The 24,557-nt window shown below is 48.1% G+C and overlaps 1 protein-coding gene across 2 annotated transcripts in view; it reads right to left on the reverse strand.

The window, feature by feature from the left end:
• B4galt1 (beta-1,4-galactosyltransferase 1) overlaps positions 1-24,557 on the reverse strand; it is a 46,870-nt gene that overhangs the window by 2,372 nt on the left and 19,941 nt on the right. Inside the window, 3 exon segments of one of the 2 annotated variants that reach the window (NM_053287.1) lie at positions 1,192-1,314; positions 4,181-4,368; positions 15,034-15,269. In NM_053287.1, coding sequence (NP_445739.1) covers positions 1,192-1,314; positions 4,181-4,368; positions 15,034-15,269 — 547 coding nt within the window. 2 annotated transcript variants of the gene reach the window in all.

Genomic DNA, 24,557 nt, shown 5'->3' on the forward strand with positions numbered 1-24,557 from the left:
TTTTACTACCCCCAAACCTACAGGAGACAGGTTTGCCTGTCTTAAAAGTGCCCCGGGTGTGTGGACAGGGTAAGACCGGCCACAGCAGAATGAGACAGACCCGGTGGTTCCACACAGGCTCACTAAACTATTGCCTGGGTTTTTTGTCCTTCTGGTTTTTGTTTTTGATTCGAGGACTCACTCACTATGTAGCTCTGGCTGTCCTGGAGCTCTCTATGTGGACTAGATTGTCACTGAACTCATAAAAGATCAGCCTTCCCCTGCTTCCCAAGTGCTGGGCTTAAAGGCATATGCCACCACACCTGGCATTATTGTCTTTTTAAAAATGATGTATTTTATTTTTAATTTGTGTGTGTGTGTGTGTGTGTGTGTGTGTGTGTGTGTGTGTGTGTGTGTGTGCGCGCGCGTGTAGATCTGAGTGCAGATGCCTGCAAACTCTAGAAAAAAAAGTCCTCTGTACCTGGAGTTACAGGAAGTTGTGAGACGCCTGTAAGATAGGTGCTGAGAACAAAACTTGGGTTCTCTGCAAGAGCAGTATGTATTTTTACCTGCTGAGCCATCGCTACAGACCCTAATCTGTCCTTCCTTGTTTGTGGTTAAAATAATTCAAAATAAAACCATGACACAAAGATTCTGTGAGATGAAACTTGCTTTATAAATAAAAACAAAAACAAAAACAAAACAAACAAACAAACAAAAAAAAAACCAGGACCACAGTGAGATGCAAGTCTTTGAAAATGAGAGTCTCACATCTAGGGGTTGTCCTGTCCCCTCGTCCCACACCACACTAGAGCAGGCTGGGTCACAGATACATACACTGCCACAGCTCTACATGGCTTCTGCTTGCAAGTGAAAGCGCTTTACATAGCAAGCCGTCTCTCAGCCGATGCTTTTACACAGGACACAGGTTTGCTTCTTCAGTACAGAAAGCTCACATAGGAAGCCAAAGTAAATCTGCTCCTCCATTTCACTCCCATCTCACATTTTCCAAAGCTCCTCTAAGAATCCCAGAGGCTGGTTTTTCTAAAGACTCTGCTAAGCCCCCGTAAGACCTACAAGAGCATAGATCTAAGCCCAGGGGCTGAGTGGGGACTGCCCTCCCTCCTGGGTACTAATCCTTCCAGAATAACCAAGCAATGACTCAAACACTGGAAGGAAAGCCCAAGCGAAGAGAAAGAAACTGAGCATTACCTGTTAAAAATGTCATCATCTTCTCCTCCCCAGCCCCAGTAATTATTAGGAAATCCATTGATGGTAAGGAACTGTTGTTTACTGAGAGCGGAGACACCTCCAAAATACTGAACGTAAGGCAGGCTGGAGAGGAGGCACAGAGACAGAGGCCCGTGGTTAGTGAGTGTTTACCCCAAGAGATGACTGAAACACACCCAGCGTTTTCTGAGACAGGGTCTACATAGCCCTGACTGGCCTAGAATTCACTGTGTAGGCCAGGCTGACCTGAGATCTGCCTGCCTCTGTCTCGCAAGTGCTGGGATTAAAGGCAGGATCCACACGAACATTTATGAAGTTTCTCCTTAGACACTGGGAGGAAATCTCCCCAAATGATATAAAAATTAATGATTAATGATACACGAGTTAATTTGTTTTACTTACCATCTTTCCAAATCCAACCTGAACCAAAATGGTCCCTTTAGCTTTCGGTGTTTAGTTTGTGTTTTTGTCAGGGTTCAGATTATCTTAGAGACATACAGATATGTAGACTCTTTCTTTCTAAGGGGGCAGAACTGAACCTATGGTCACACAGGAAACCAGTCAGTGATGGTGGGCTAAGTCCAGTTCTTCCAACTGTGCCTCTGAAATCTGCTTTCTATGTACCCTGTTCCTACAAAAAAACATCCTTGTGCAGGCAGCCCGGCCACCGCCACGCCGTCCGTCCTTGCCCGTCTTATTTCTGTATCAATCTTTCTTTCTCCCAAAGCCACCAGGTCTGAACACCAACCTAACCATGGCTGCTGCATCGCTGGGAACTGCTTCAAATTCTCCAGTTATTCCGACTTAGCAAACCGATACGTTTATTTTTCCACATTTCCAAGCACTGGGACACTGGGGCCTTTTGTCCCTCTCTATCCTCTTATATCTTGAAACCTGTATGGTTAGGAAGAATAGATTCTGCTCCGAAGGCCATACAAAGGTCTGTCCATGGGCAGGCCCTCTAAAGGCTTCAGTTCCCTCTTACCCTAAGTGTAACTCCCAACCACACTTAGGCTCCTATTTAATTCTAAAGTTAATGTTTGAAATCTTGGTTTGTTTCCTTACATGAACTAAGGAAAATGCCGGCCAAGCCACACGTACTTAACTGAGCACACGAGGCTGAAGAACAGGAGTGCTTCCTTTCTTTTCAGAGAGGAAGCTGTGTGTGGAGTAAAGGGCTCACTTTGTATCGGGGCTAGCTTTGATTTCACCGTTCTCCTGCCTTACTTGGGCTCTCAAGTGCTCAGATTACAGTTACACACCACAATGACTGGAACTCAGTCCCACCTCCCCCATGACACATGTATACATATGCGCACTCGCGAGCACACACACATGCACGCACACACACACATGCACGCACGCACGCACGCACGCACGCACGCACACACACACACACCAGCCTCAAGCTCACTTGCCTAGGCTATCTTTGAACAGACGATCCTCCCAACCTCTGCCTCCCAGTTGCTGTAATTCAGGGACAGAGCACCTCACTGGTTTGGAAGGACTATTTTTGAAAGACCCCTGGGGTTCTGCTTGAATGGACAATGGATTGAGATTCAGATGACACCACTAAAGGATCAAATTATCCATTTTTGGCACACCTCACACACCTTTTTTGGGGTGGGGTCTCCAATTCATAACTGGGGACTGAACCCATGGCCTCAAGCATGCCAGGCCACTGTCCTATCATTGAGCTATACCTCCAGCTCCTTTAATACTGGGTAAAGCCAAAGGCTGACAGATGGGTACAGGTCTCACTAGCCAGTGGTTTTCTATTCTAGAAACAGATTCCTGCATCAGTGGAGGTGTGTGCAGTCTTGAGTAGATACAGTTTTCTGCTGTCTCTGTTACTTTTCTCATCTCCCTGCTCTATTTACCAGACATCCCAGGGTGTCTGTAAACCACTGCTGGTGTCATGGTAAGAACTCAGTGGCTTCTTGAGCCTCATCATCTCTCTTCAGGGGAAGAATAAGGAGGGTCACAGTCCAAACCTGTAAAGGGAAGACACTCAAGAAGAGGGAAGACAAGCAGGTACAGACTGGCCCCTGAGGGGTCTAAATGGGACATTCTGGGTAGGTCCTGAATGGCTCTGACCATGAGGAGGGAGGACGAGAGGCAGAACACCCGCGTCTGACAGAGCAGCTGTGTTCACACAGAGGCTATTTGCATGAGCCAAGTATCCTTGCCGCCAGCCTAAACTCAAGTAGCTGCGACACAGGTTCCTGAAGCTTCGGGCTTATTTGAGGAAGGGAAAGATGATGCTTTTCAAATATGAGTAATCCTTTAATGCAAACAAGGATGGACTGTGAAGTAAAATGCACATTTATTTACTTAGTGACTTTAATGTTGTTTTTCTTAAAGACAGGTTCTTACTATAAAGCTCTGACTGTCTTGGAACTCAGTAGAGCTCCACCTGCCTCAGTCTGTAGAGTGCTGGGATTAAAGGTGTGTACCACTTTGCAAGGGCCTTTGACTTTTAAGGTTCAACAGTGGACTAGAAGACTATCTTCTACGAAGGTCAGTGCCCCTCCCTCTTTCCTAGTATGGTGATACAAAAGTTAAGAGTTCCATGTTTGGGCAGGAACACATGCTTTTCTTAGAAAAAGAACCATGTTTCTTTGACAGTGCGAAGGACATCTATGAAGATACCCAATCTCCAGAACCAGTGCTTCTCAAACTACGTGGGGCGAGGCGGGGATAGAACATGAGGAGATGCAACCACTGTTGGGAGCCCAAACCTAAGAGCATGTCAAATACTAAAAACTGTTATCAGGATACATGGTAATTATAGGGACTGTGGACTCTCTCCAGCAATAAATGACTGTAGACGTTTTAAAAAGCAACCATTTCTCAGAGATGGTGTTCTCCTCCAGAGCCCAGGCCACTACAGACAGCGGAACTACATTTTCTAGTTCGCACCTAAGCAGCCTACCACATTTGCAGCAGACTCTGGCTGAGTATGTCTTACCTAAACCCGAACTTGTCCATTGCGACAGAAATATGCCGTGGCTGTGAAAAGCACCTGTAGGCATTATGGTCATCCATTGGAATGAGGTCCACATCACTGAACACAAAGCAGTTGTAGTCATAGTCTTTCAAGGCCTCTTGAAAGCCAACGTTGAGCAGCTTAGCTCGATTAAACATGGTGTCTCCAGCCTGACGCAGAAACAAGAAGTGATATTAGATGCCACAAGTCGTTGAGCAGGACACTCTGCTCTGCTACACATGGCCGTTGGCTAATGGCTGGGCTTTGTTTTTCTGCCCTTACTTCACAAATCAATCGTGAGTGTCAACCCCCTGAAGCAGCAACCTCATTGCCAGGAGTCTGTTCAGCAGAAGAGCTTACATGTGTGTGACAAACGGTGAACGATACTGTTCACTGTGAAGTACGCGTCATAGGCAGACTGCAAACAGTTACATAAGCACCACTGGGAAATTGGCTAAACAAGTCATGTGTGTCACATAATGAATAGGTTAGATAGGTAGGTAGGTAGGTAGGTAGGTAGATAGATAGATAGATAGATAGATAGATAGATAGATAGATAGACAGACAGACAGTCAGACAAAGGCCAGGTGTGGTGGCACCCACCTGTAATCTGGCACCCAGGAGCCTGAAGTATATAGATTATGAGTCTGAGACCAGTCAAATTCCAGAGCAGCTTGGAATATAGCGAGACTCTTATAAAATGTGTGTGTGTGTGTGTGTGTGTGTGTGTGTGTGTGTGTGTGTGTGTGTGTGTGTGCATTCATGGGAGGCCATGTTGCTCTAAAAGAAAAGGTGAAAGATATTTAAACACATGTCACTTACTGCATATAGACTACAATCCACAAGAAGTAGTGAAAACTGGGTGCCTTTTCACCTCCAATCTATTCCAGTCTAATTGACATATTGTTGGACTTGTAAATGTCTATCAGACCAAAAATTAGATGCTGGAGGAAAGTGGCGAACTTTACTCAGTTCTAGCCTTCATAACGCTCACAGTGTACGGCAGGGAGCAGTCAGATACACATGATAGATTTAGAAACAAAGCACTGCTTTAGGCCCAGCTGATGGGCACAGGCTGTGAAGCCTGATAGGAGATCATTCGTGTTTTAATGACTTACCTTGTTGATTCCAGTATCACCCATGAAAATATACATGTCACAAAGACTCACACTTCCGTGTTTTAGTCAACTAGTGCCTCACTGTTATCAAATAAAAGTGTAATAGTTGCTGTCTAGCTTGATGGATGGATGGATACATGGATGGATGGACGGACGGATGGACGAACGAATGGATTGATGGATTTGATGGACAGACAGACTGAAGAACAAGTTAAGCATGTACAATGGTAGATGATGGCACTTTAAGTTCCAACCAGAGCTCTTTGAGGATCACTCTGGGGGGGGGAGGGTGTCGATTCTTATTGGCTCCTGTGGCCCATGGTGAGCAGAGATGGTCCCAACATGGGTCCTCCTGCCCTTTCCCCTTAGCAGTTCACAAAGGCTCCTCTTGAACATGTGCTTTCATTCTGACCTCCTAGTAATGCCGTGAAGCAGTGAAGGCCCCACACTTTGGAATCCTCACTCACTAAGGCTCTTTTCCCTGAAACTCTTGGGGATCAAAGGATTGGTGCCTCCACTCTGAGTATTATTGTCCCACAAGGGCCTGTAGCCCATAGATAAGAATTCCTCCCTTGTCATGCCTGGGTGAAAACTGTGGCACTCCATGGGCTACCAGGTCCACCAGGTAGATAATACAGAAACCAGATACTTAGGAAAAGGGAGGTACCAGGAAGTCAGAAAACAATGAATAAATTAAGAAACCACCTAGCACACAGGAGCTCCTTTCTCTAGCTCTATCAAAGCCCTTCAACCACGCAGAACAAAAAGAACACTGTGTTCCTTGGCTGCTCTACCCAAGGGGTTGATCTGAAATTCTGAGTTCAACTAATTCCATGTAAGCCATAGGACAAAAAAGTCTACTGAGTAGAAAGTGAATAGGAAAACCAAGCAGTTATTAGAACCACTGTAATTGTAACAACATATTGTTAATGTCCACTGGGGATGCCATATACAAGACACACAGTAACGGCTTCTGCCCTTGTGGTATATGACTTAATCATCTTGACAGTTTCTAACAGCCATCGTCCCAACCCAAATTACACTTTGGAACACAAAGCCTCAATGACCACTCTTCTACTAAGTAAAAGGGATGAATCTCCAAAGACTCGATATCCTAAGGGTATCCCCAAACACATAACTATCCCCTTTCTCTTAGCATACTCCCAGGATCTGGGGTGCGGGATCCTGGTGGCCTTCTCTGTACCACATAGGACCTGCTGGCAATGACTGATCTAAGCATTGCTCAAGATTATGCAGTGTTCACTTTCCAGGAGTTCAAAATTTGGAACCGTGAACATGCCCACAGCCCATAAATAGAAGAAGTACAGAGTTCCTCAACTCAGAAGACTCTGGCTGTCTGGACTACATTCAGAACTAGTCAGACAATTTCCCAAGTAACCTGAACTACACTCTCACTCCTAGGCCTCCTCTCTAAGTATCGTCATTGCTATGAACCAGGAAGAAGGAAATGTGGTACGAGCCAGCGGATGTGCTGTGGCCCACCAGGAACCTGAAATGGGAAGACAGGCAAAATGTATCTTCCTCTTCTTTCCTTGAGACTGCAGGAAAGTCAAGTAATTTCCGGGTTTCCATGGGTGAAATGCTCTCCTTTCTTGGTCAGAAAGACAGCATGCAAAGGCAATGATCTTTTTCTAAGATGTACTCCACCTCCTTAGAGAGAGAAGACGCCCTCCCCTCAAGCCTCCTTCCCACCCCATCACCATCTACTGCTTCATTCAATTAAGCGAAAATTTAACAAGCACCTAGAGCCAGACCAGGCCAAACACACAACTGAGACAAAACAGATAATTTCATTGCAGTTTCTCCACTTACAGGCTAAGTGAAGGGGTGGCTTCTACTTCTGGTCTCAGTTCCCTGCTTTGTCACAATAGTGCATGAAAGAAAGGCCTACCTAGTGACAGCCACTACCAGGGTTATGGCAACAGGTTTTTCCTCCATCTGGAGCTATCAGACTATCTATCAGACTATCAAAATGCTTGAGTCCTGCGCCGGCCGGGTCATGACACTCCTGTGACTCCGCCATCTTTAACATATGCTCACGGTTTTTCTTACCAGCTTCAAGAGTCCCCCTCGATTCCTGCCTCTCGGGCAGACAGGGCATTTCTAAACAGGATTAGGCTTAACTGAATTAGGCTGTGGCTCACATGATTAGGCCTCTAGCCGCAGAAGAAAGTGAGAACCCTTTAGAGAGTGAGGTGGAGTGTGGGAATGCCCACGGGGAAGTCTGGGGACGAGAAGCTTCTTCACACCGAAGCACATATCTTTTTTTAAAACACGACTCAGCTTTTTTTGTTTCGTTTTCGTTCTTGTTTTACTTTGGTGTGGGGTTTTTGGTTTTTGTCTGTTTAGGAATTGAGACAAGATCTCACTGTGTACATCAGGCTGGCCTCAAAATCTGAGACTGACTATTGGGATTGAAGGCATGCACTGCCACCATGCTGAGCGCAACCCAGCTTTTCAAAGCGGGCTTCTCACATGAGGGAGAAAACAGGCAGAAAGAAGAAAAGCCTTCAAATTGATAAAAACTCTAAACGGCTGAGAATGCAGGTGAGAGGAGATAGACTGGGCTGGGGAGGGAGGCATCACGTGGTAAGAAATCTGTAAAAACTCTGAAGACAAAAACAGTTTAGAAACAAAAATTCAAAACAGTGGTAGAGGTGGGCCCTCTAGGCCACAGTGAGCCTTATGCTATATTTCACATGTCAAGAGGGATTTGTGTCTCAATTCCAGAAAAGGCAGGGAGACCAGCTCAATTCGTAAGCTGTTGTATGATTCATGTAAGACAGGCAGGCCTAGGAAGTCATGGTGGGTAAATTTTTAAATCCTCTTTAAAGGAAGAATTCAAGCCAGAGTTCCTCATGCCCACCTAGCCCTAACCATGCATCTTCATGAGAGCCTTTTGGGGGAAGGGGCCAGAACAGGTTCCAGAGTCTAGTCTACTGTCCAGGAACACCAAGTCTGTGCAGCTAAGGAGGACAGAAGTGACTTCCTTTGGTTGAAACAAAGGCCAGAGGACTAGCTAAAGAAAGCCATGTTTCACCCTGTCCAAGTCTCAACAGCCCCTAGAATATTCATTCTGTCCAACCATTCTGTCTTCCAGGGATGCAGGTCTACATGTGTCACCAGGAGACACATCCTGAAATACGCTTCTCTTCCAGCGACAGACAGCTCAACAACAAAGATATCTCTGTGAATCAGAATATCTGATGGGAGAGATTAGGCGGCCCCATTACAAAGCCACTCCTACACAGACAGTTGACTTCAAATCTAGGGGCAGGTCTGTAGCCAATAGCACTTGCTGACCTGCCCCCAAGTGTCTTTCTGTGCCTCCTCAGATGCCAAGAAGACCTCGGCTGAGTGGGTTGTGAGAAGGCTAGCACAGCTCAGAGCTGAAGAAGCTCAGACTGGGCATTCCTGCAGGCCCCAGTGTGGATCTTAGAACAGCAGACAGGCTGGAGGTGGTGCACAGAGGAGTGAGGTGAGAGGCCGGGATGACGCTGAATCTGTGGTGGGCTAATACCTATTCTTTCGGTTCCTAGCAACCCGGTTCTAGTTTTTATGCCTGATAAGCTGGTGGCCTTGGGCTTAGACACAGTCACCAAGAAAACTTGAATCTGAGACTTAAGTTTTTCACTCAGTAAATAAAAGACACAGGCTCTTTAGAATAAGGTCCCATACTCTTGGGAGGCAATTCTGAACACAGGCTGGGAGAGCAATGCAGGGATTTGGGGTGATGTAGGCAGAGGTCATCTTAAAACTCCAGTTCCAGAGGCCAGAGCAGAAGGCCTGCCTCTACCTGGGCCCAAGGTACTGAGACTTCCTGCAGAAGTCCCACAGTAAAAGGTAGCACTAAGCACTTCCAGGGTGTGTAAGACACAGGCTGAAAAGAGTCTTTTCTTTCAAAAAGCAATCTGTCTATTCGTACCAGTTAACTATACAAATGTGCAAAGTATTTCTTAACATACAATCCTATGTGTGAAAATCTAGCCTGAGGAAACAATCTTGACTGCAGAAGAAGCCAACACAGAGCTAACCTGAGACTTGAGGATGTTTGCTATTTTTATTCAGCTTCTAATAAAGGAGAGGATTAACTGTGGTAGAACTCAGCGATCAGCCGCTATGAAGGCACTGAGGTTATGAACATGGAGACTATGAAACAGCATGGGAAGATGCTAATGATGTGGACCTGACAAGGATGTAAACATTCATATACATACACTAGGGGCTCTACCCGGGTTTAATCTAAGGTCGACGAAGTCTCTCGGGCTCTGCCCCATGAGCTGGCTTCCTTCCACTGATCTCCATGTTTTCCCAGCCCACGGCAGCCCTGCGCTTGCATGGGAGGCAGCACAGCTGGAAGACAGCACAGTCACAGGGCCTATTCACAGCTCCCCCTGGACAGAAGGGCCCGGCACTGCGTCAGATGTGAGGACATCACCCAAGTGGCAGTGGCAGTGGCAGCGGCGGTGGCAGCGGCGGTGGCAGTGGCAGTGGCAGAAGTTAGGAGAGCAGCAGTAGGTGAGTCGACTTTTCTTTCTTTAGAGGAGGCAGAGGACAGAAGAGAAGGTAGGTGAAAGGTAAGAAGTCGCCCACAAATAGGAGCTCCTCCTTCAGCTTGCTTTGCTACAAACAGGCTTGACAAGGTAAAAAAGTCCCCGCTACGAGAGAAAAAAGGTACACTCAAAGGAGATGGCTGCAGCAGGGAAAGGACTCCTTGGACCACCCTCATAATAAGGCCAAGTTCAAACAAACCATCATTCCTTTTTCTGTGGAACCAAGGGCACGTAGAGAAAAATGGCATTTCCTAGAACAATGTCTGAGTGCCAGTAAGTGCCATGACACTCCCCAGGAGAATACACACATGTGGTCAGAGAGGAGACAGCAGAGCAGAGGGTGGCACTCAGACTGGGGGACAGACACTCCCACCATTCCCACTCCATCCCCATGCCAGCAATGCCCCAAGGAAAGGGAGGGTCAACTGCTGAGCCCTCTCCCCCCTAAAGTCCCATCCCCCTACATATCCACTGACAGCTGGAAGAGGAAATAGAAGGTGACAGGTGACATAAAGATATTCAAGAGAGAAGCCACATCACAAGGGCCATGAAGCAGCCACTCTCTGGATCTGCTTTACTACAACTGATCCTGACCTCCTGGAGGGAGGGGCTGGAGATGGCTCAGTGGTGTAGAATCCATGTTACACTTGCAGAGGACCTGGGTTTGGTTCCTGGTACCCACATTAGGAGGCTCACAACTGCCCACCATAACTCAAACTCCAATGGATGCCCTCTTCTGGTCTCTACTGTCACCTACATTCTTGTTCTCTCTCTCTCTCTCTCTCTCTCTCTCTCTCTCTCTCTCTCTCTCTCATGCATGCATGCATGCATGCGAGCACACACACACACACACACACACACACACACGCGCGCACACACGCGCACACACGCACACACACGCACGCACACACACACACACACACACACACACACACACACACCAGAACAAACTCACAGCCACACAAAGCACCATCTGCCCTCCTAGCACAGGCTGGCTCTCTCACTTCCCCACGGCCTGTCCAGCCAGGTCTCCTGGAAGCATCACAAGCCACAAAGGCTCCTGGGTGCTTGGCAGCTATTGCTCACAAGCAGCTGCCTCTCTCACACAATCTAGCAAGACTCATGGCATGGCCAATATACAGACATGGCAATGGGGACATTCCTTACCCCTCTGTCTAATCCCAGCCTGCTTGGCCACGATCTGATTGCCTGTGCAGCCTTCGAAGCAGCCCTCACTTGGGGTCTACAGAAGTCAAAATACAAAGGAACACACGAGACTTTGTTTTTGGTTTGGGGGCTTGCTATGTTGCCCAGGCTAGCCCTGAGCACAGTATGTAGTGAGGCTATTCTCAAATTTGCAATCCTCTTTTGTACTACAATTAGAGATATGAATCACCTATCATGTCTGACCCAAAAGAGTTTTATGATCAAACACAGGGCTGAAGCACATGTCTCTTTTCCCAAAAGGAAGGTTACCCAAAGGTCTTGTCACAGGCAGCCTATGCCCTAGTCAGCAATTCACAGGGACTTCGGCTGAAGGGCCCTGAGGAGGGACTGTGTCAGTTTTGAAAGGGTCATAATATGGCCAAGCTAGGAGAGGAGACTTTGCTTCTAGCAGGAGTGGAGTCAGCTAGGAACCAGGGGCAGGGGGTCCTGAGTGTGGGTATCAATAAATGAGCAGGACTCAAGGAAAGATCTCCCTGTTCCAAACGTGGCAGCGTCCATTCTAGACTGTGGAGGAGATCCATGGTCAGGCATGTGGGGATGAGTTTGGCCAGGAACCAAGGATCAAGGACCAAAATGAGGCACAAAAATGATAGTTGTCCCTTGTACCAAGGGAAGAAAGAGAGGTCACTTCTATTCAGGGGCTTCACAGAGCTAATGAGGTAAAGGAGAGGGGCTTGAGAAATATCCAGAAAAGGCCACTGGGGAGACCCATGCACAGAGTAAGCAGAGGCACAAGGGGAAGGAGACGAGTGTCCGGGTGAGGATGACGGACAGCTTGCCTGTGGTCACTGTATGAAGGGTGACAAGGAGAAGTGGCTGGAGGTAGGTCAGGGCTAGTCCCCAGGTGGCATCACATGCTAAGGTTTCAGGTCACTCAGGCCCTTGCCTATGGCTGGGGGAAGTTGTTGAAGGCTTTAAAGACACAGCATGGGCAGAGTCAGAACGCTGAGGAGACAAAGATGTAAGTGATGCTGGGAAAGAACTCTCAGCTTCCAGCTCTGGGACAAAGCACCGCAGTGGGCGTGACTGGCTGTAGTTTATGACAGACGTTCTCTAAAGCTTCTCACCTCTGCTTTTCATTCTTTCTTTTCCATTTAAGGCTGGTGCTACGAGGTGCCAGCCTTCCTATTACCTGGCTTTGTGCTTTCCTAACTGAAGTGTGAGCAACAGAATGCATTCCCTGTTTCCTATATGACACCTTGACAATCACTTCCACAACATGGTCCATCCCAGTGCAGGACTTAGCCAGATACCTAAGTGTCAGAGTAGGAAGTGCCAAGTAGGATGTGCTAAGACTCTAGCAGGCCTTGCATATGCATGGCAAGAGGAGAGACAGAAACCCAAAGGACACCTTTGCCCCTCTCTTCAACAATTGGGGAGGGCCTCCCACACATCCCTCCAGCACACTTCTGTTGAGCTTAAGTCTCATAATGGCTGAACAAAGTTAACTGCAAACATAAACCATAAAAACTCATTGGACTTCGGATGCAAGCTCCTCTAAAGAAGTTTTTAAGGCATGGCCCTGAGTCTTCTGAGGGCCTGTCGTCTGACTCACACGGATTTTCATTATCTTCTAACCCCACAGAGGCCCTAACAAGTAGGAGGTAAGACCCTGATATTGGCACTACATTGGGCTAAAGCAGGAGGCAGGAAGAACAGTAAGGAATTTATCAGCAAGGTACCAGGCAGAGGCAACAGCCAAGAAGGGGTGGGGAGGGAAAACAGCTCGTGTTTACTAAGTAGTTGAGGGCTTCCGAGGCCTGCCTATGATCACAGACTGGGAAATGGCTCTCCGGGTATGAGGCTCACTCACAGCCCTGGAGACCAGGCTTTGAGAAACACCAGGAAGAGGACAAATGGCCTCCAAAAGCACTATTGTGGCCCAGTGGGAGGACACCATAGAACTTGAGAACCTAAGTGGAGTTTCATTGCAACCCATTGTTACTTATGCATCCAGTACTTATCTCTACTGGTTATTTCTTCTCTCTGACACAGAGCGGGAGTTTTTACTCCCTCCCCTCTAGGGCAAGCCCTAGCAAACAGCGATGAGGAAGTAAATTATTTTTTCGCTTTGCTTCAAGGCTGGCACTCAGAGTTAATGCTCCATGAATACTTGGCAAGCACTCCGCCACTGAGCTACACCCCCTGCCTCCTAAGAGATTCCTTCTCTGATGCTAAGGTGCAAGTGGGGAAAAAAAGAGAAAGGGGGAGTTCCTAGCATCCCAGGAAAAGTAGGTGGAAGCAGAGAGAGGGTAATTTAGGGTTGTTTTCTCCAAAATGTGACTCACAGAACACATCATCTGGAGGTGATTCTTGGAAAACTGCTCTCTGTCTAGACTAGCTAAGGAAGTACTTCCGGAAGTCACCGGGTGCCGGGGCATGGAAGCTTCTATAACAATGAGATCTGCCTTCCTCGAATATTTAGGAACTCCTGTACTAAATATATTGGGGCATAGCCTTCTCTCCTTCCTCTGAGCTTCTAAAGCTTACTGTCCAATCACTGTCCAATCACACACTGTTTGTTGTTTGAGACAGGGTTTCTCTGTGTAGTCCTGGCTGTCCTGGAACTTGATCTGTAGACCAGGCTGGCCTCAAACTCAGAGATCAGCATTTGCCTCTGCCTCCAGAGGCCTGGGATTGAAGGCACGCACCAAGAACTTAAAAATAATAAATGAATTAAATAAAAATGGAAAACTTTGCTTTTTTTCAGTATGCTTAACGAGCACTACTGTTTTCCCCATGAATATAACGTGGTACTTCAGGTTTACCCCCGATAGTGAAGTTCATGTACATATCTGTAACCTAGGTGCATTGATGAGTCTCACTTACCTGGGTGCCAAGTCTCACTGAAATGTGTTTGCAAACACTGTTTGCCTCTGTACTTCAACATAAACTTTGAGCCTGTTTGAGGCAGTGAGATCGCTACTATCTTCTTTTCTTTCTTTCTTTTTCTTTTTTTCTTTCTCTCTTTTCCTTTTGCTTCCATCAAAGTCAGGGGCTTTATGTTCAGCAGGGAAGCTGGGATAGCCGAGGGCTGCCTCAGCGGCTAACGCCATGCCTGAGGAAGTGTAAGAGGCTGCCATCCTGAAGCATCCAGCCCACATGAGGAAGGTGAAGACTTTGCCACAAACAGTTTGTTAACAATGTAAAACAGCTGTGAGCCAGGCAGCGGGGCACACCTTTAATCCTAGCACTCAGGAGGAGGGGCTGGTGCAGAGCTCTGTGAGTTCGAGGCCAGCCTAGTCTACATAATGAGTTCCAGGACAGCCAGGGCTACATAGTCAGACCCTGCCTCAAAGAACCTTTTACAGGGTTTAGATCTATTTGAATCTCTGGGCTGTGGTGAGAGAGGCTGGTAAGCTTTCAGCATTTGTCTCCTCAGAGATGAGAGCCTGACACACACAGTCTGAGGTGCAGCAGGAAACAGCCTAATCCATATCACTCTCTGAGGCTCTAGAATAGGGCTCCCCAGACTTTTCACCCAGGGCTGGCTGTAGAGACATACACATGGTCTCTTATGGATGCCCCAGAAGAAAGATACTGACTGCCCAGCTGGATAAACTTCAAAGTTGCCCAAAAGTCTGAAACAAAAATGGATTGTTTTGGAATTATTATTATATAGCAACCTAAAAATGGTAATAATCAGTGTTTTACTTGGTGATCATTGGAGATGCCTTTTTCTTTCATTTTTGCTGGAAGATTACGTCTAAAAAGCCAAGTACACCGTATCTATTTCTCTTGGCTATATTAACAAGCCAGCATACCATTTGGCACTTAGCTCGCCACACTGTTTAAAGAAGAACAGCAGCAGTGACAGAGTTGGCACGTCCTTGTAAAATGAGATCACTCAGCACTAACTGAGCACACATTGGTGTCCCTGAGGTCTACCTCCCTTGTCCCATTTCCCAAACCTCACCTGATTGATGACGTAGATGCCATAGTCGAGTTGCTGGCGCTGAAGGACTGGATGCAAATAATACAGCCAGTATTTGAGGTGCTCCTGCCGGTTACGGAATGGGATAATGATGGCCACCTTGTGAGGGGAGATACAGTCCTTGGGGAAGTAACGGCCGCCCATCTTTATCTCTGGGTTCTTCTTTGCCAAAAGCTCCAGATCCACAGGAATATTAAAGTCAATCACCATGGGGCCAACTAGAGAGGTGGAAGGAAGAAGTTAGCCAGCCACAGGGCCCACTCTGCTGCAGACTGCATTAGCTGACCAGACCAAAGCTACAGAGGGGACAGCTCCTCCTTCTGGAAGAGGGAGACAGGGTGCTGTAGAAAAGGCATTCGTGTCTAGCCCTAGTGTGACCAGCCACCTCAGGAAACCTTGTTCCAGGAACTCCCAGTACTGGGCAAACCCAGAGAGTGGAGCACTCCCCGCCCAAGAGACCCTCCCTCTCAGGCTGCACTGCAAAACTGAATCAATTTCTGCTCGGACCACTTGACTGTGTGGTACAGAGGAGAAAGCACTTTCTCAGAAATCCTGAGCTCTGCCACCTGCCATCAGTGTGGTTTTACACAAACAACTAACATGGCTCTTTCTAAACCTAATCTAACTGGGGAAAGGGAAGGAGGGGGTGTGGTGTGGGCGAATCACTGTAGAGGAAATCAGATTCAAAATGAAGCCAGTCGGGGAGTAGAAGGGACTCAAAGGAGAAGGATGGAGGCTATGAGATCCCAGAGGAAAAGGAGGAGACACAAAAGGAACAAGCGAGAAAGATCATTCAAAGAAAAAAACAAAACTTAGAAATAACGGCTGGTAAAGTAGCGGTAAGAATGGAGAAGGCGAGATCAGGATGGCTCCAGAGTTCCTGGCCTGGAAGGAGAATGGATCAGCAAGAAAGTGCTTGGCTCACCCTGTGGTTGAATTAGGGAAAGGCCAGAAGAATCTGAAGAAGAGGGCGACCCTGTAGGAGGACCGGCAGTCTCAATTAACCTGGACCCCCAAGATCTCTCAGACACTGGATCACCAACCAGGCAGCATACACCAGCTGAATTGGGACCCCCCCCCATGACATATACATCAGAGGACTGCAGGGTCTGGGTTCAGTCAGAGAAGAGGGATCCTCAAGAGACTGGAGGCCCCAGGGAGCTTAGAGGTCTGGTGAGATGGGTGGGACCAGGAGGGGAATAAGATCTGGAGTGTAAACAAAAACGAGAGAGAGAGAGAGAGAGAGAGAGAGAGAGAGAGAGAGAGAGAGAGAGAGAGAGAGAGAGAATGAATATGAATGAATGGGACAGAAGCATAGTCAGCAGCAGAGGTGGGATTGATACTAGGCCCTAGGCTTTTGATGGTAATTAATTAATAATAATCATTAAGTGTTTAGGAATAAATGATATTTTTAAAATGTAAAAAAAAGAAAGGAAGGGGAAAAAAAGAAAGTGCTTGGCTCTAAAGACTAGGGGAAGGCAGACAGCAGATTCTGACATGGTCAGAGCAAAGGGAGGAAAGGAGCCTGTAGAACACAGAGTGGTCCAGGCAGAGACCCACGACTGCACGCTCAGACCTAGTGCTCCACACTCCTCAGACATCCTCAATAGGTTCCAGAAACACGAGCCCCAGCAAGATGCAGTAGATGCTCAGGACAAGTCAAGATGGCAGCCATGTAGATTAAATCCTGCTTCTGGAAAGCACCCAAGGACACTGAAAAAAACCTGTGCAGCCAAGAAGTCCCTTGGAGTTATCTCACCACTGCCTGACTACATCATCACTGAACTGATGTTGTCATTTGGGGAACTGTTATTCTGCGGTGACCGGATTCACTAGAACACAGGGAGGAAGCCACAGAAGGTGGGACGCTAAGCAGATTAGAGTCACCTGAATTACACGAATGACAAACACGCACACCTACCCACCTCTGGGCAGGCTCCAATCTGTCCTTTTTATTTAAAAAAAAAAAAAAAAAAAAACCAGCTCACATGCCCAGGGAGCAGTTCCCTTCCTAAAATCTACCTCTAACAAAGGAAGCCATGTCCTTTGTCTCCTGTCTGGTAAGTGTTTCTGGACAGCTGTCACCTTCTCTCCCTTTCCGGGGATCCTCCTCAATCTTATCTCCCTGCTCCTTCACCACAGGGCCTGTTCCCATTAGTTCATTCTCTTCTGAGACAGTTCTGATTGAACCTCCTTCATGGCGAAAGCTGTGTGGCCTGGCACAAAGCGAAGTCAGCCACCTTCAACAACAGGCCCACCACTCCAGCATCTTCCCTGGCTTGGCTGCCTATTTCCTTAGCCGTTCCCACTTCCCCGAACCAACTAACTTTCGAACTGACAGGCAAGCCTCCACAGAACTTCATCCTCTGACTTCCTTGAGAAACACAGAGCTTAGGCAAGGAAGGACAGCCTCAAACTCAAAAGAAGCTGTTCCCTGAACCCAGCCTGTGACCTCCCTTTTGAGGTCAGGGGTCTTACAGAACCAGTTCTTTTTTTTTTTGTCCCCCCCCCCCCCCGGAGCTGGGGACCGGGGACCGAACCCAGGGCCTTACGCTTCCCAGGCAAGCGCTCTACCACTGAGCTAAATCCCCAACCCCGCAGAACCAGTTCTTAACAACAGTGCTATTGTCCTAGCTCTGACCTCCCAAGACACCCTGTGGTGAGTGGGCACTATACTCTAGGACAGTGTCTGTGGTCACCGGTCACCTGGTACAGCAGATCTCAATCCTATCATGAGGATCTCATGAGGACACTGGCCCAGATACACAGTCTCAGCCAACTCAGCTGATCTTGGGAGGGACATTAACAAAAAGCCCAAAGATTTTGGGTTTAATGTGTCCACGTGCTGTGTGTATATGTGTTCCTATGAGTGTGTACAGAGGGGTGGGTCCGGAGCCAGAGGTCAACACTCCCTTGATTGTTTTCTGCTGTAATTTTTGAGACACTGTAATTTTCTCACTGAAGCTGGAGCTCAGTGACTTAGCCAGGCTGAGCTCTAGGGATCTGCTTGTCTCTGTCCCCGCTCCCTGCCCCAGAACTGGAGATGCAGATGTCTGCAGCCAAACCTCGGAGCCAGGGATCTGCACTCAGGCCCTCATGCTCGTAAGGGAGGCACCTGACCGACTGAGCCACCTTTCCAGACCCCAAATAACTCTTTCTGGTAAACTGGACAACAGAGAACTTGGTGGTTCATTTTCACAAGCCTTCAAACTTTCAAACAATGAAGGTCCTTAGAGAGTCCCACTCTTGAGACCTAGTAAGCTTAGGAGCTCAATTCCTCAACCCTAACACAAGACCTCTGGGAGATGCCAAGGTACAGTGGACTCATGACCCACCACTGGGTTCCTCTTTCCTCAGAAGGCCCCATGCCATCTGAAGAGGTATTGAAAAACATAAACCCCATTTACAAGACCCTAAGAGGCAGCTGGATTGCCTTCCTACCCACTTGCCGATACTTTCTGAAACCAACCCAGAAGGCAGGAGTTCACATGTGGTCTGCCAAGCCACCGCAGTATACACCTGCAGGGCCAAAAGTGTCCTGTGCTGCCTCTGTGGAAAGATGCTGAGGTAAAGAGCCCCAAATAAAGAGTCACTGGTGCAGCCGCATCAGTGACTGGATGATCCTTGAATAACTTCCATCTACTCCCATTCATAAATTGCAAATATTGGGCCAGATGGACTCCTGACAATCTTAGAGCGCTGGTTAAAGTCAGGAAGAACAGACCCCAAACTAGCATCTTCTGAGAACCCCTATTCTCATCTTTCTTGCTCCCAAGATGGCATGAATGACCAAGCAGAAAGGAAGAATGAATAGCCTAGATGGGTAGATGGGTAAGAAGAAAACTTAATCACCCAGCACCACGCCCACTCATGTCTCTCCTACCTGTCACCTACCTTTTCTCAGCCTTTTCCCTTGGTAACAATCACTGTCCCTTTCACCCAGGTGAAATGACCATTCCCGATCTTTCTGCTAGCCACCTAGGTACCACAGACACCTCAATTAACCTATCCCAAGTAACACCTATTCAAGGGGCCCTTCATTACCTCCTGTCAAACTTATTTGTCCTCCAGCGATCCCTTGGCAACATTGCTGTCTACCCAGCCAGGGAGCAAACATGGGCAGTCTATCTTCCATTCCCAACACCGCCCCCCCCCACTGTGTGTGTGTGTGTGTGTGTGTGTGTGTGTGTGTGTGTGTGCCTCTGTCACACAAATGCATATATATGACATGCATTCACGGGCAGACACACAGAGGTATCAATAACAAGCTGACCAAGTCCCTGGGACCCTACCAAGAACAAGCCCAGCTTTCATTCTGAAACATTTGTTTCACTCAAACGCTCCCTGTGATTGATAAGAGCATTTGTGTCGCCAGTGCTCTGGGTACCGACTGAGTGCCAATCTGTATGCCAGCTCAAGAAGGGTGAGTTGAGGGGACAGGAGAAAGAGCCCAGACAAGAATGTCCTCACCTCCCACAAGCTCCTCATTGGGTATGTACTAAGTCTAAATGTAAACACTCTGGAACATGCTCTTCCAATGGCGCCACAGAGCTTGGCCACGGATCAGCCATTCTCACGTCCCTGCTCCCCTCTGCATCGCTCCCACAGTTCATCATATCCCCAAGGTATGGAGGGAACCTTACCCCACACCTGTTCCCACAGGGCGACTCTTCCCCCGCCCCCACCTCCCTGACACCCCCACCTTCTGGGAATCCTGCAGTTCACACCTCTGCAGTGAAGAGTGCCCAGCAGCAGCAGGCCCATAGGCGAATGTCTCCTTGACTCCAGCGTCAGGAAGCTGCAGGCCTTCTGCCATACTGTAGGGGCTAGCCCCCATTGCACACCCACTCTACCTCAAGGAGAAAAATCCAAGGAACTAGACGCCGGAGTGGAAACTTAAGGGCTCTTTGGAAAGTCAGTTGGACGGCATTTTGCTGGAGCAAACATGGGAAGGAACATTTCCTTAAAGTGGACACAGTGTGAAAGGCTAAGGCAGACTCGTGAACAGACACAGGAGAGAGGATGTTCTGCTAAAGCAAACATGTGAAAGGACAGGTGATGAAAGATTTTTCAGGAAACCATAGAGAGAAATGCAACAAAGAACTTCCGGTGTGCTGTAGTTTGTTGCAGCTTCCAAGGATTCAGGCTGATCAGATGCACGTGCTGAGGCAAGACGGTGCTGAGGCAAGGCCCATGAGGACACATGATGCTTGGAGGGAATAAATGGGACTCCACGGAGTGACGGAGATAGAGCTCGGCTTGCTGGTACAGCTAGCTGTGCAATGCTTGTGGGTCTCACATTTTTGCTGATCTTCACTTCCCTGAGAGAGGTGCAGCAGAAAACTTCTCCAGTGTTCCTGTTGGCCCCTCCTGCTGACTCAATCGGAGGCTGAGGCCTGGCTGTCTCTGCTAGGTTGTGTCACCGCTGTTGCTAACCTGACTCTACTGAGCCAAACTGTTAGTGTATCCGTGAGGTGTTTGCAAGTGGATCGAGCTGCCGCTGCCTGCTGACCTGTGAACTGAGCTGCCGATTTCCAGACAGCACAGATGGGAGATGCTCCAAAGAGTCTTTCTAAACAGGTCCCCACCACCCTGAATCCTTTCTTTTCCACTACCCCTGAAGGGTGGTGGGTTACAAAGGACGTTAAAGCATTTAAGAACCATAATTAAAAAGAAGATTGGAAAAAAGTAAAGTTACAAGACTCCAGGCAGGCAAGGACTGATGTCATTCACAAACAGGGGACCTCTGCCTATGAGCGCAGGAAGAGGACTAGGAAGCAGCAGAGGCCTGAGTATTTCATGGTAACCCTCAGGCTGGGCCAAGGCACTCGCGCCCACTCGGCTGTGTGACGGTGCACGGCGTGTGCTTCTTTCTACAGGCTCCCAGCCCTGCTGGGCTGGCTTGTGTGTTTTCTTGCCTCTGAAGGCTGGGAAGCAGGGTTACATAAGCACAGATGTGAGCTGTCCTCAGCTCCCCAGGCCCAAGCAGCACTGCCACGTGGACCTCGCAGCTGGGAGTTCGGGTCATGGCCTCTTGTGTAAGTTGCTCAATAACTTCAATGTGTGAGTTCGACTTTGTAAACTCCACTGCTTCTTTGAAGGATACAGCAAACCGAAACGCACGTATGCCCATGTATGTATCTAACTCGGAGCTAAACCAGCCGAGGTGGCCACACCTTTAATCCCAGCACTCGGGAGGCAGAGGCAGAGGCAGGTGGATCTCTCTGAGTTGGAGGTCAACCTGGTCTACACAGAAAAACCCTGTCTTGAAAAAACAAAACAACACCGACTGTTAGGCTGGAACCCCTGCTCAGCTCCTACACAAACTGGGAAACCCCTTCTGCCCTCCTTCTACCAACCCTGCCCGCTTGGAGAAAGCTCCGGGCTAACAAGCCATCACCCTATAGGTTTTCAGCAACCCACCCAAGAGTGCCTGCCCAGGGGCTCAGATTCTGACCGTGTATGGACACCACCCCAGCTCGTAGCTGGCATATCAACACTCCTCGCCTAAGCTCTGTAAAACCCCCTTGCTTTAGCCTGGATGTGTGACCCCCTTGCTTTAGCCTGGATGTGTGACCCCTTGCTTTAGCCTGCATGTGTGACCCCCTTGCTTTAGCCTGCATGTGTGACCCCCTTGCTTTAGCCTGCATGTGTGACCCCCTTGCTTTAGCCTGCATGTGTGACCCCCTTGCTTTAGCCTGCATGTGTGACCCCCTTGCTTTAGCCTGCATGTGTGACCCCCTTGCTTTAGCCTGCATGTGTGACCCCCTTGCTTTAGCCTGCATGTGTGAGTTCACTGGGCCCCACCTGTGAGATCAGTGAGCCCACCCCAGAGCTGCCTCCTAATAAACCTGCCGTTATCTACCTTTAATCTTCCTATCAACAACAACAAAAGCAGGGCTAATCTAAACCACCCCTAAAACTTCCATGCTGGCTGGGCACTGGTTCGTTCCTCTAACTTCTGCAGAACAGGCTGGAACGTCCAGTTCAGTGATTCCCGGCCGACAGACCAGTGAGCAACCGCAGAGTAAGGAAATAATCCCTAGTCTGAGGTTGAGTTGGGAAAACAGCTGACCAGACCACACGAAATGCTGAGACCAGGGCCATACACACCCCACTAGTGGAGCCTTCCACATCGAGGGCTTCTCGGTCTGTTCAAATGTCTCCCGCCCACACCCAGGAAAATCAGAAACCATGGTGCATCTTGATAGTGGGTTGATTTTTAAAATTTTACTTTTAAAATACCCTTCTTGATATTCAAGGGTCAGGTCCCTAAATTTCTTCTGGAAATTTTCTGAGCAAGAAGCTTCCCCCATTTGGGGAACATACAAGAGAACATGTAGGATTGCCAGGAGACAATCACCCTAAGAGCTATGATTTTGTCTTCTGGGGCCAGGTCTCAGATCTCATTGTCTAGGCCTTATCCCCCAGTGAGGTGCTGTTCAACCGAGTGAGAGAGAGAGAGAGAGAGAGAGAGAGTGTGTGTGTGTGTGTGTGTGTGTGTGTGTGTGTGTGTGTGTGTGTGTGATGGACCTTTCCTCTCTGTGGCTTTGTGATTCCAAAGGGCAGGAATGCACCAGAAGCTAGCAGCCAACAGCATGTCTGGGATTGGGAAAGATACTATGAAGCCAGGGCTAATGCAGCCAACAATCTCACACCTGGGAAGTACAGCTGGATCAGAAGATCAAGACCAGCCTGTGCCACTTGAAGCTCTATCTTAAAACAACCCCCCCCAAAACAAACAAACAAACAAACTCAGGTGGTCTTTAAACTAGAAATGAGAGCACTAACTGCTACAGAGAGCTCACCCCAAACCTTTCCTCCAGCCCTTTGAGGAGGGCTCTCTAGGCATGCGCACTGACTGTTATCACCAAAGCTATTCATGCCTCTAACATGACCCCTCAGGAAGCTTTCCCAGGAGGTTTGTTCTTTATTTTCATCCACATATTCAAAGTATTCACAATGCCAAGTTCACGGAGACATTTACCTCATTACCATGTACCAGTGGTACTAGGCATACAGAGGGTGGGCTAAGGAGTGGCCAGTGGCCCTCGGTGTGGCAGCTGGGGAAAGACCTGCACAGCAGACTATGGTGGGGAATGTGAGCATGGTGAACTGGTACCAAAGAGGGCACATCAACATCAGTGCAGACAAGTGACTAGCTCAGCTAGGGACAGATTTGTAACCACGTGAAAGTGAGCTCCCTCTTCTTCTAACACATAAACATATAAACCAACTGATCAATAAACCAACAACAATACCATAAACAAACAAACAAACAAAACCCACCCAAAACCAGAAACAAAAATCTTTACCCAAGTGGTCACACACACGGTTCCTCCTGCTCTGCTACTGACATAAACAACACACTTACACCGGTAACCCCAGGTGAAGACTTGTACGCACTTGTGGAGTGAAGACCATCAGAATGGACTCTCAATTCCTCTGCGAAGCATTTCGTACCTTGTTTTAAATCTAACCAGGGCCACTGCGACAGCACAGAGGGTGAGGTGCTCACCAGCAGGCCTAAAGACCCGCGTGTGATCCCCAGGACCCGCACGATGAAAGGAGCAAACGGCTCCTCAGGTATGTCCTCTGTTACACCCGTGCTGTGGCACGTGTACACATACACACAAACCCACATCACGTAAACTAGTAGACATGCTACAGGCTAGTTTGTTTTTCAAGAGCCGGGCTAGTGGGATGGCTCGGTGGATGAAGGTACCCGCTGCCGAGCCTGAGGACCTGAATTTGAACATGGAGGCGGATGGAGAGACTATCACTCACAATTTGTGACTTCCACGTGCAAGCATGATATGTGCTCCCCAAACACACACACCAAATACATAAAATGTCCTTTTAAATTTTTAATTTAACAAAATTTAAAGTCTCAAAAGATTTCAAAGGCACTACAAATGATTTATCTTTCTCGCCCCCTTTTGGAGACAGGGTCTCACTCTGCAGTCCTGGCTGACCTGGAACTCCCAGAGCTCTGCCTGCCTCTACAGGATGCTGGGATTAAAAGTGTGCACCACTACACTCAGCAGCATTTACTTCTGAAGGCATACATTCCTGTCATTGTTGCACCTTTGGGGCGTGTCTTTAACGCTGAGCTAAAAATCACTTAAACTCAGGAAAGGTGATCGCAGCTTTTAGCTCCACCTCCGGAGAAAATATCTTTCAACATAAAGATTTCAAAGGAGGGCTGGCAAGGTGGCCCAACAGGTAACGTATCTTGTTGCCTAATGGGGGAAGGAGAACCACCTTCCATAGGTTGTCCACAAGTGTGCCATGGAACACACACACACACACACACACACACTCACACAAAGACACACACACATTAAATAAACAAATGCAAAAAAATTAAGATTCGAACCATATCGTTTGTGTTTTATTTTGAGACAGATTCTCACACAACCCAGACAAGATTCAAACTCATGGTGTTGCTGAGATGACCTTGAACTGATCCCGAGTCTCCCTCTCGGCGCTGGGATTCCAGGTGT

Source organism: Rattus norvegicus, chromosome 5 (assembly GCF_021556685.1).
Source record: "Rattus norvegicus strain SHRSP/BbbUtx chromosome 5, alternate assembly SHRSP_T2T, whole genome shotgun sequence".
Taxonomy (NCBI): Eukaryota; Metazoa; Chordata; class Mammalia; order Rodentia; family Muridae; genus Rattus; species Rattus norvegicus.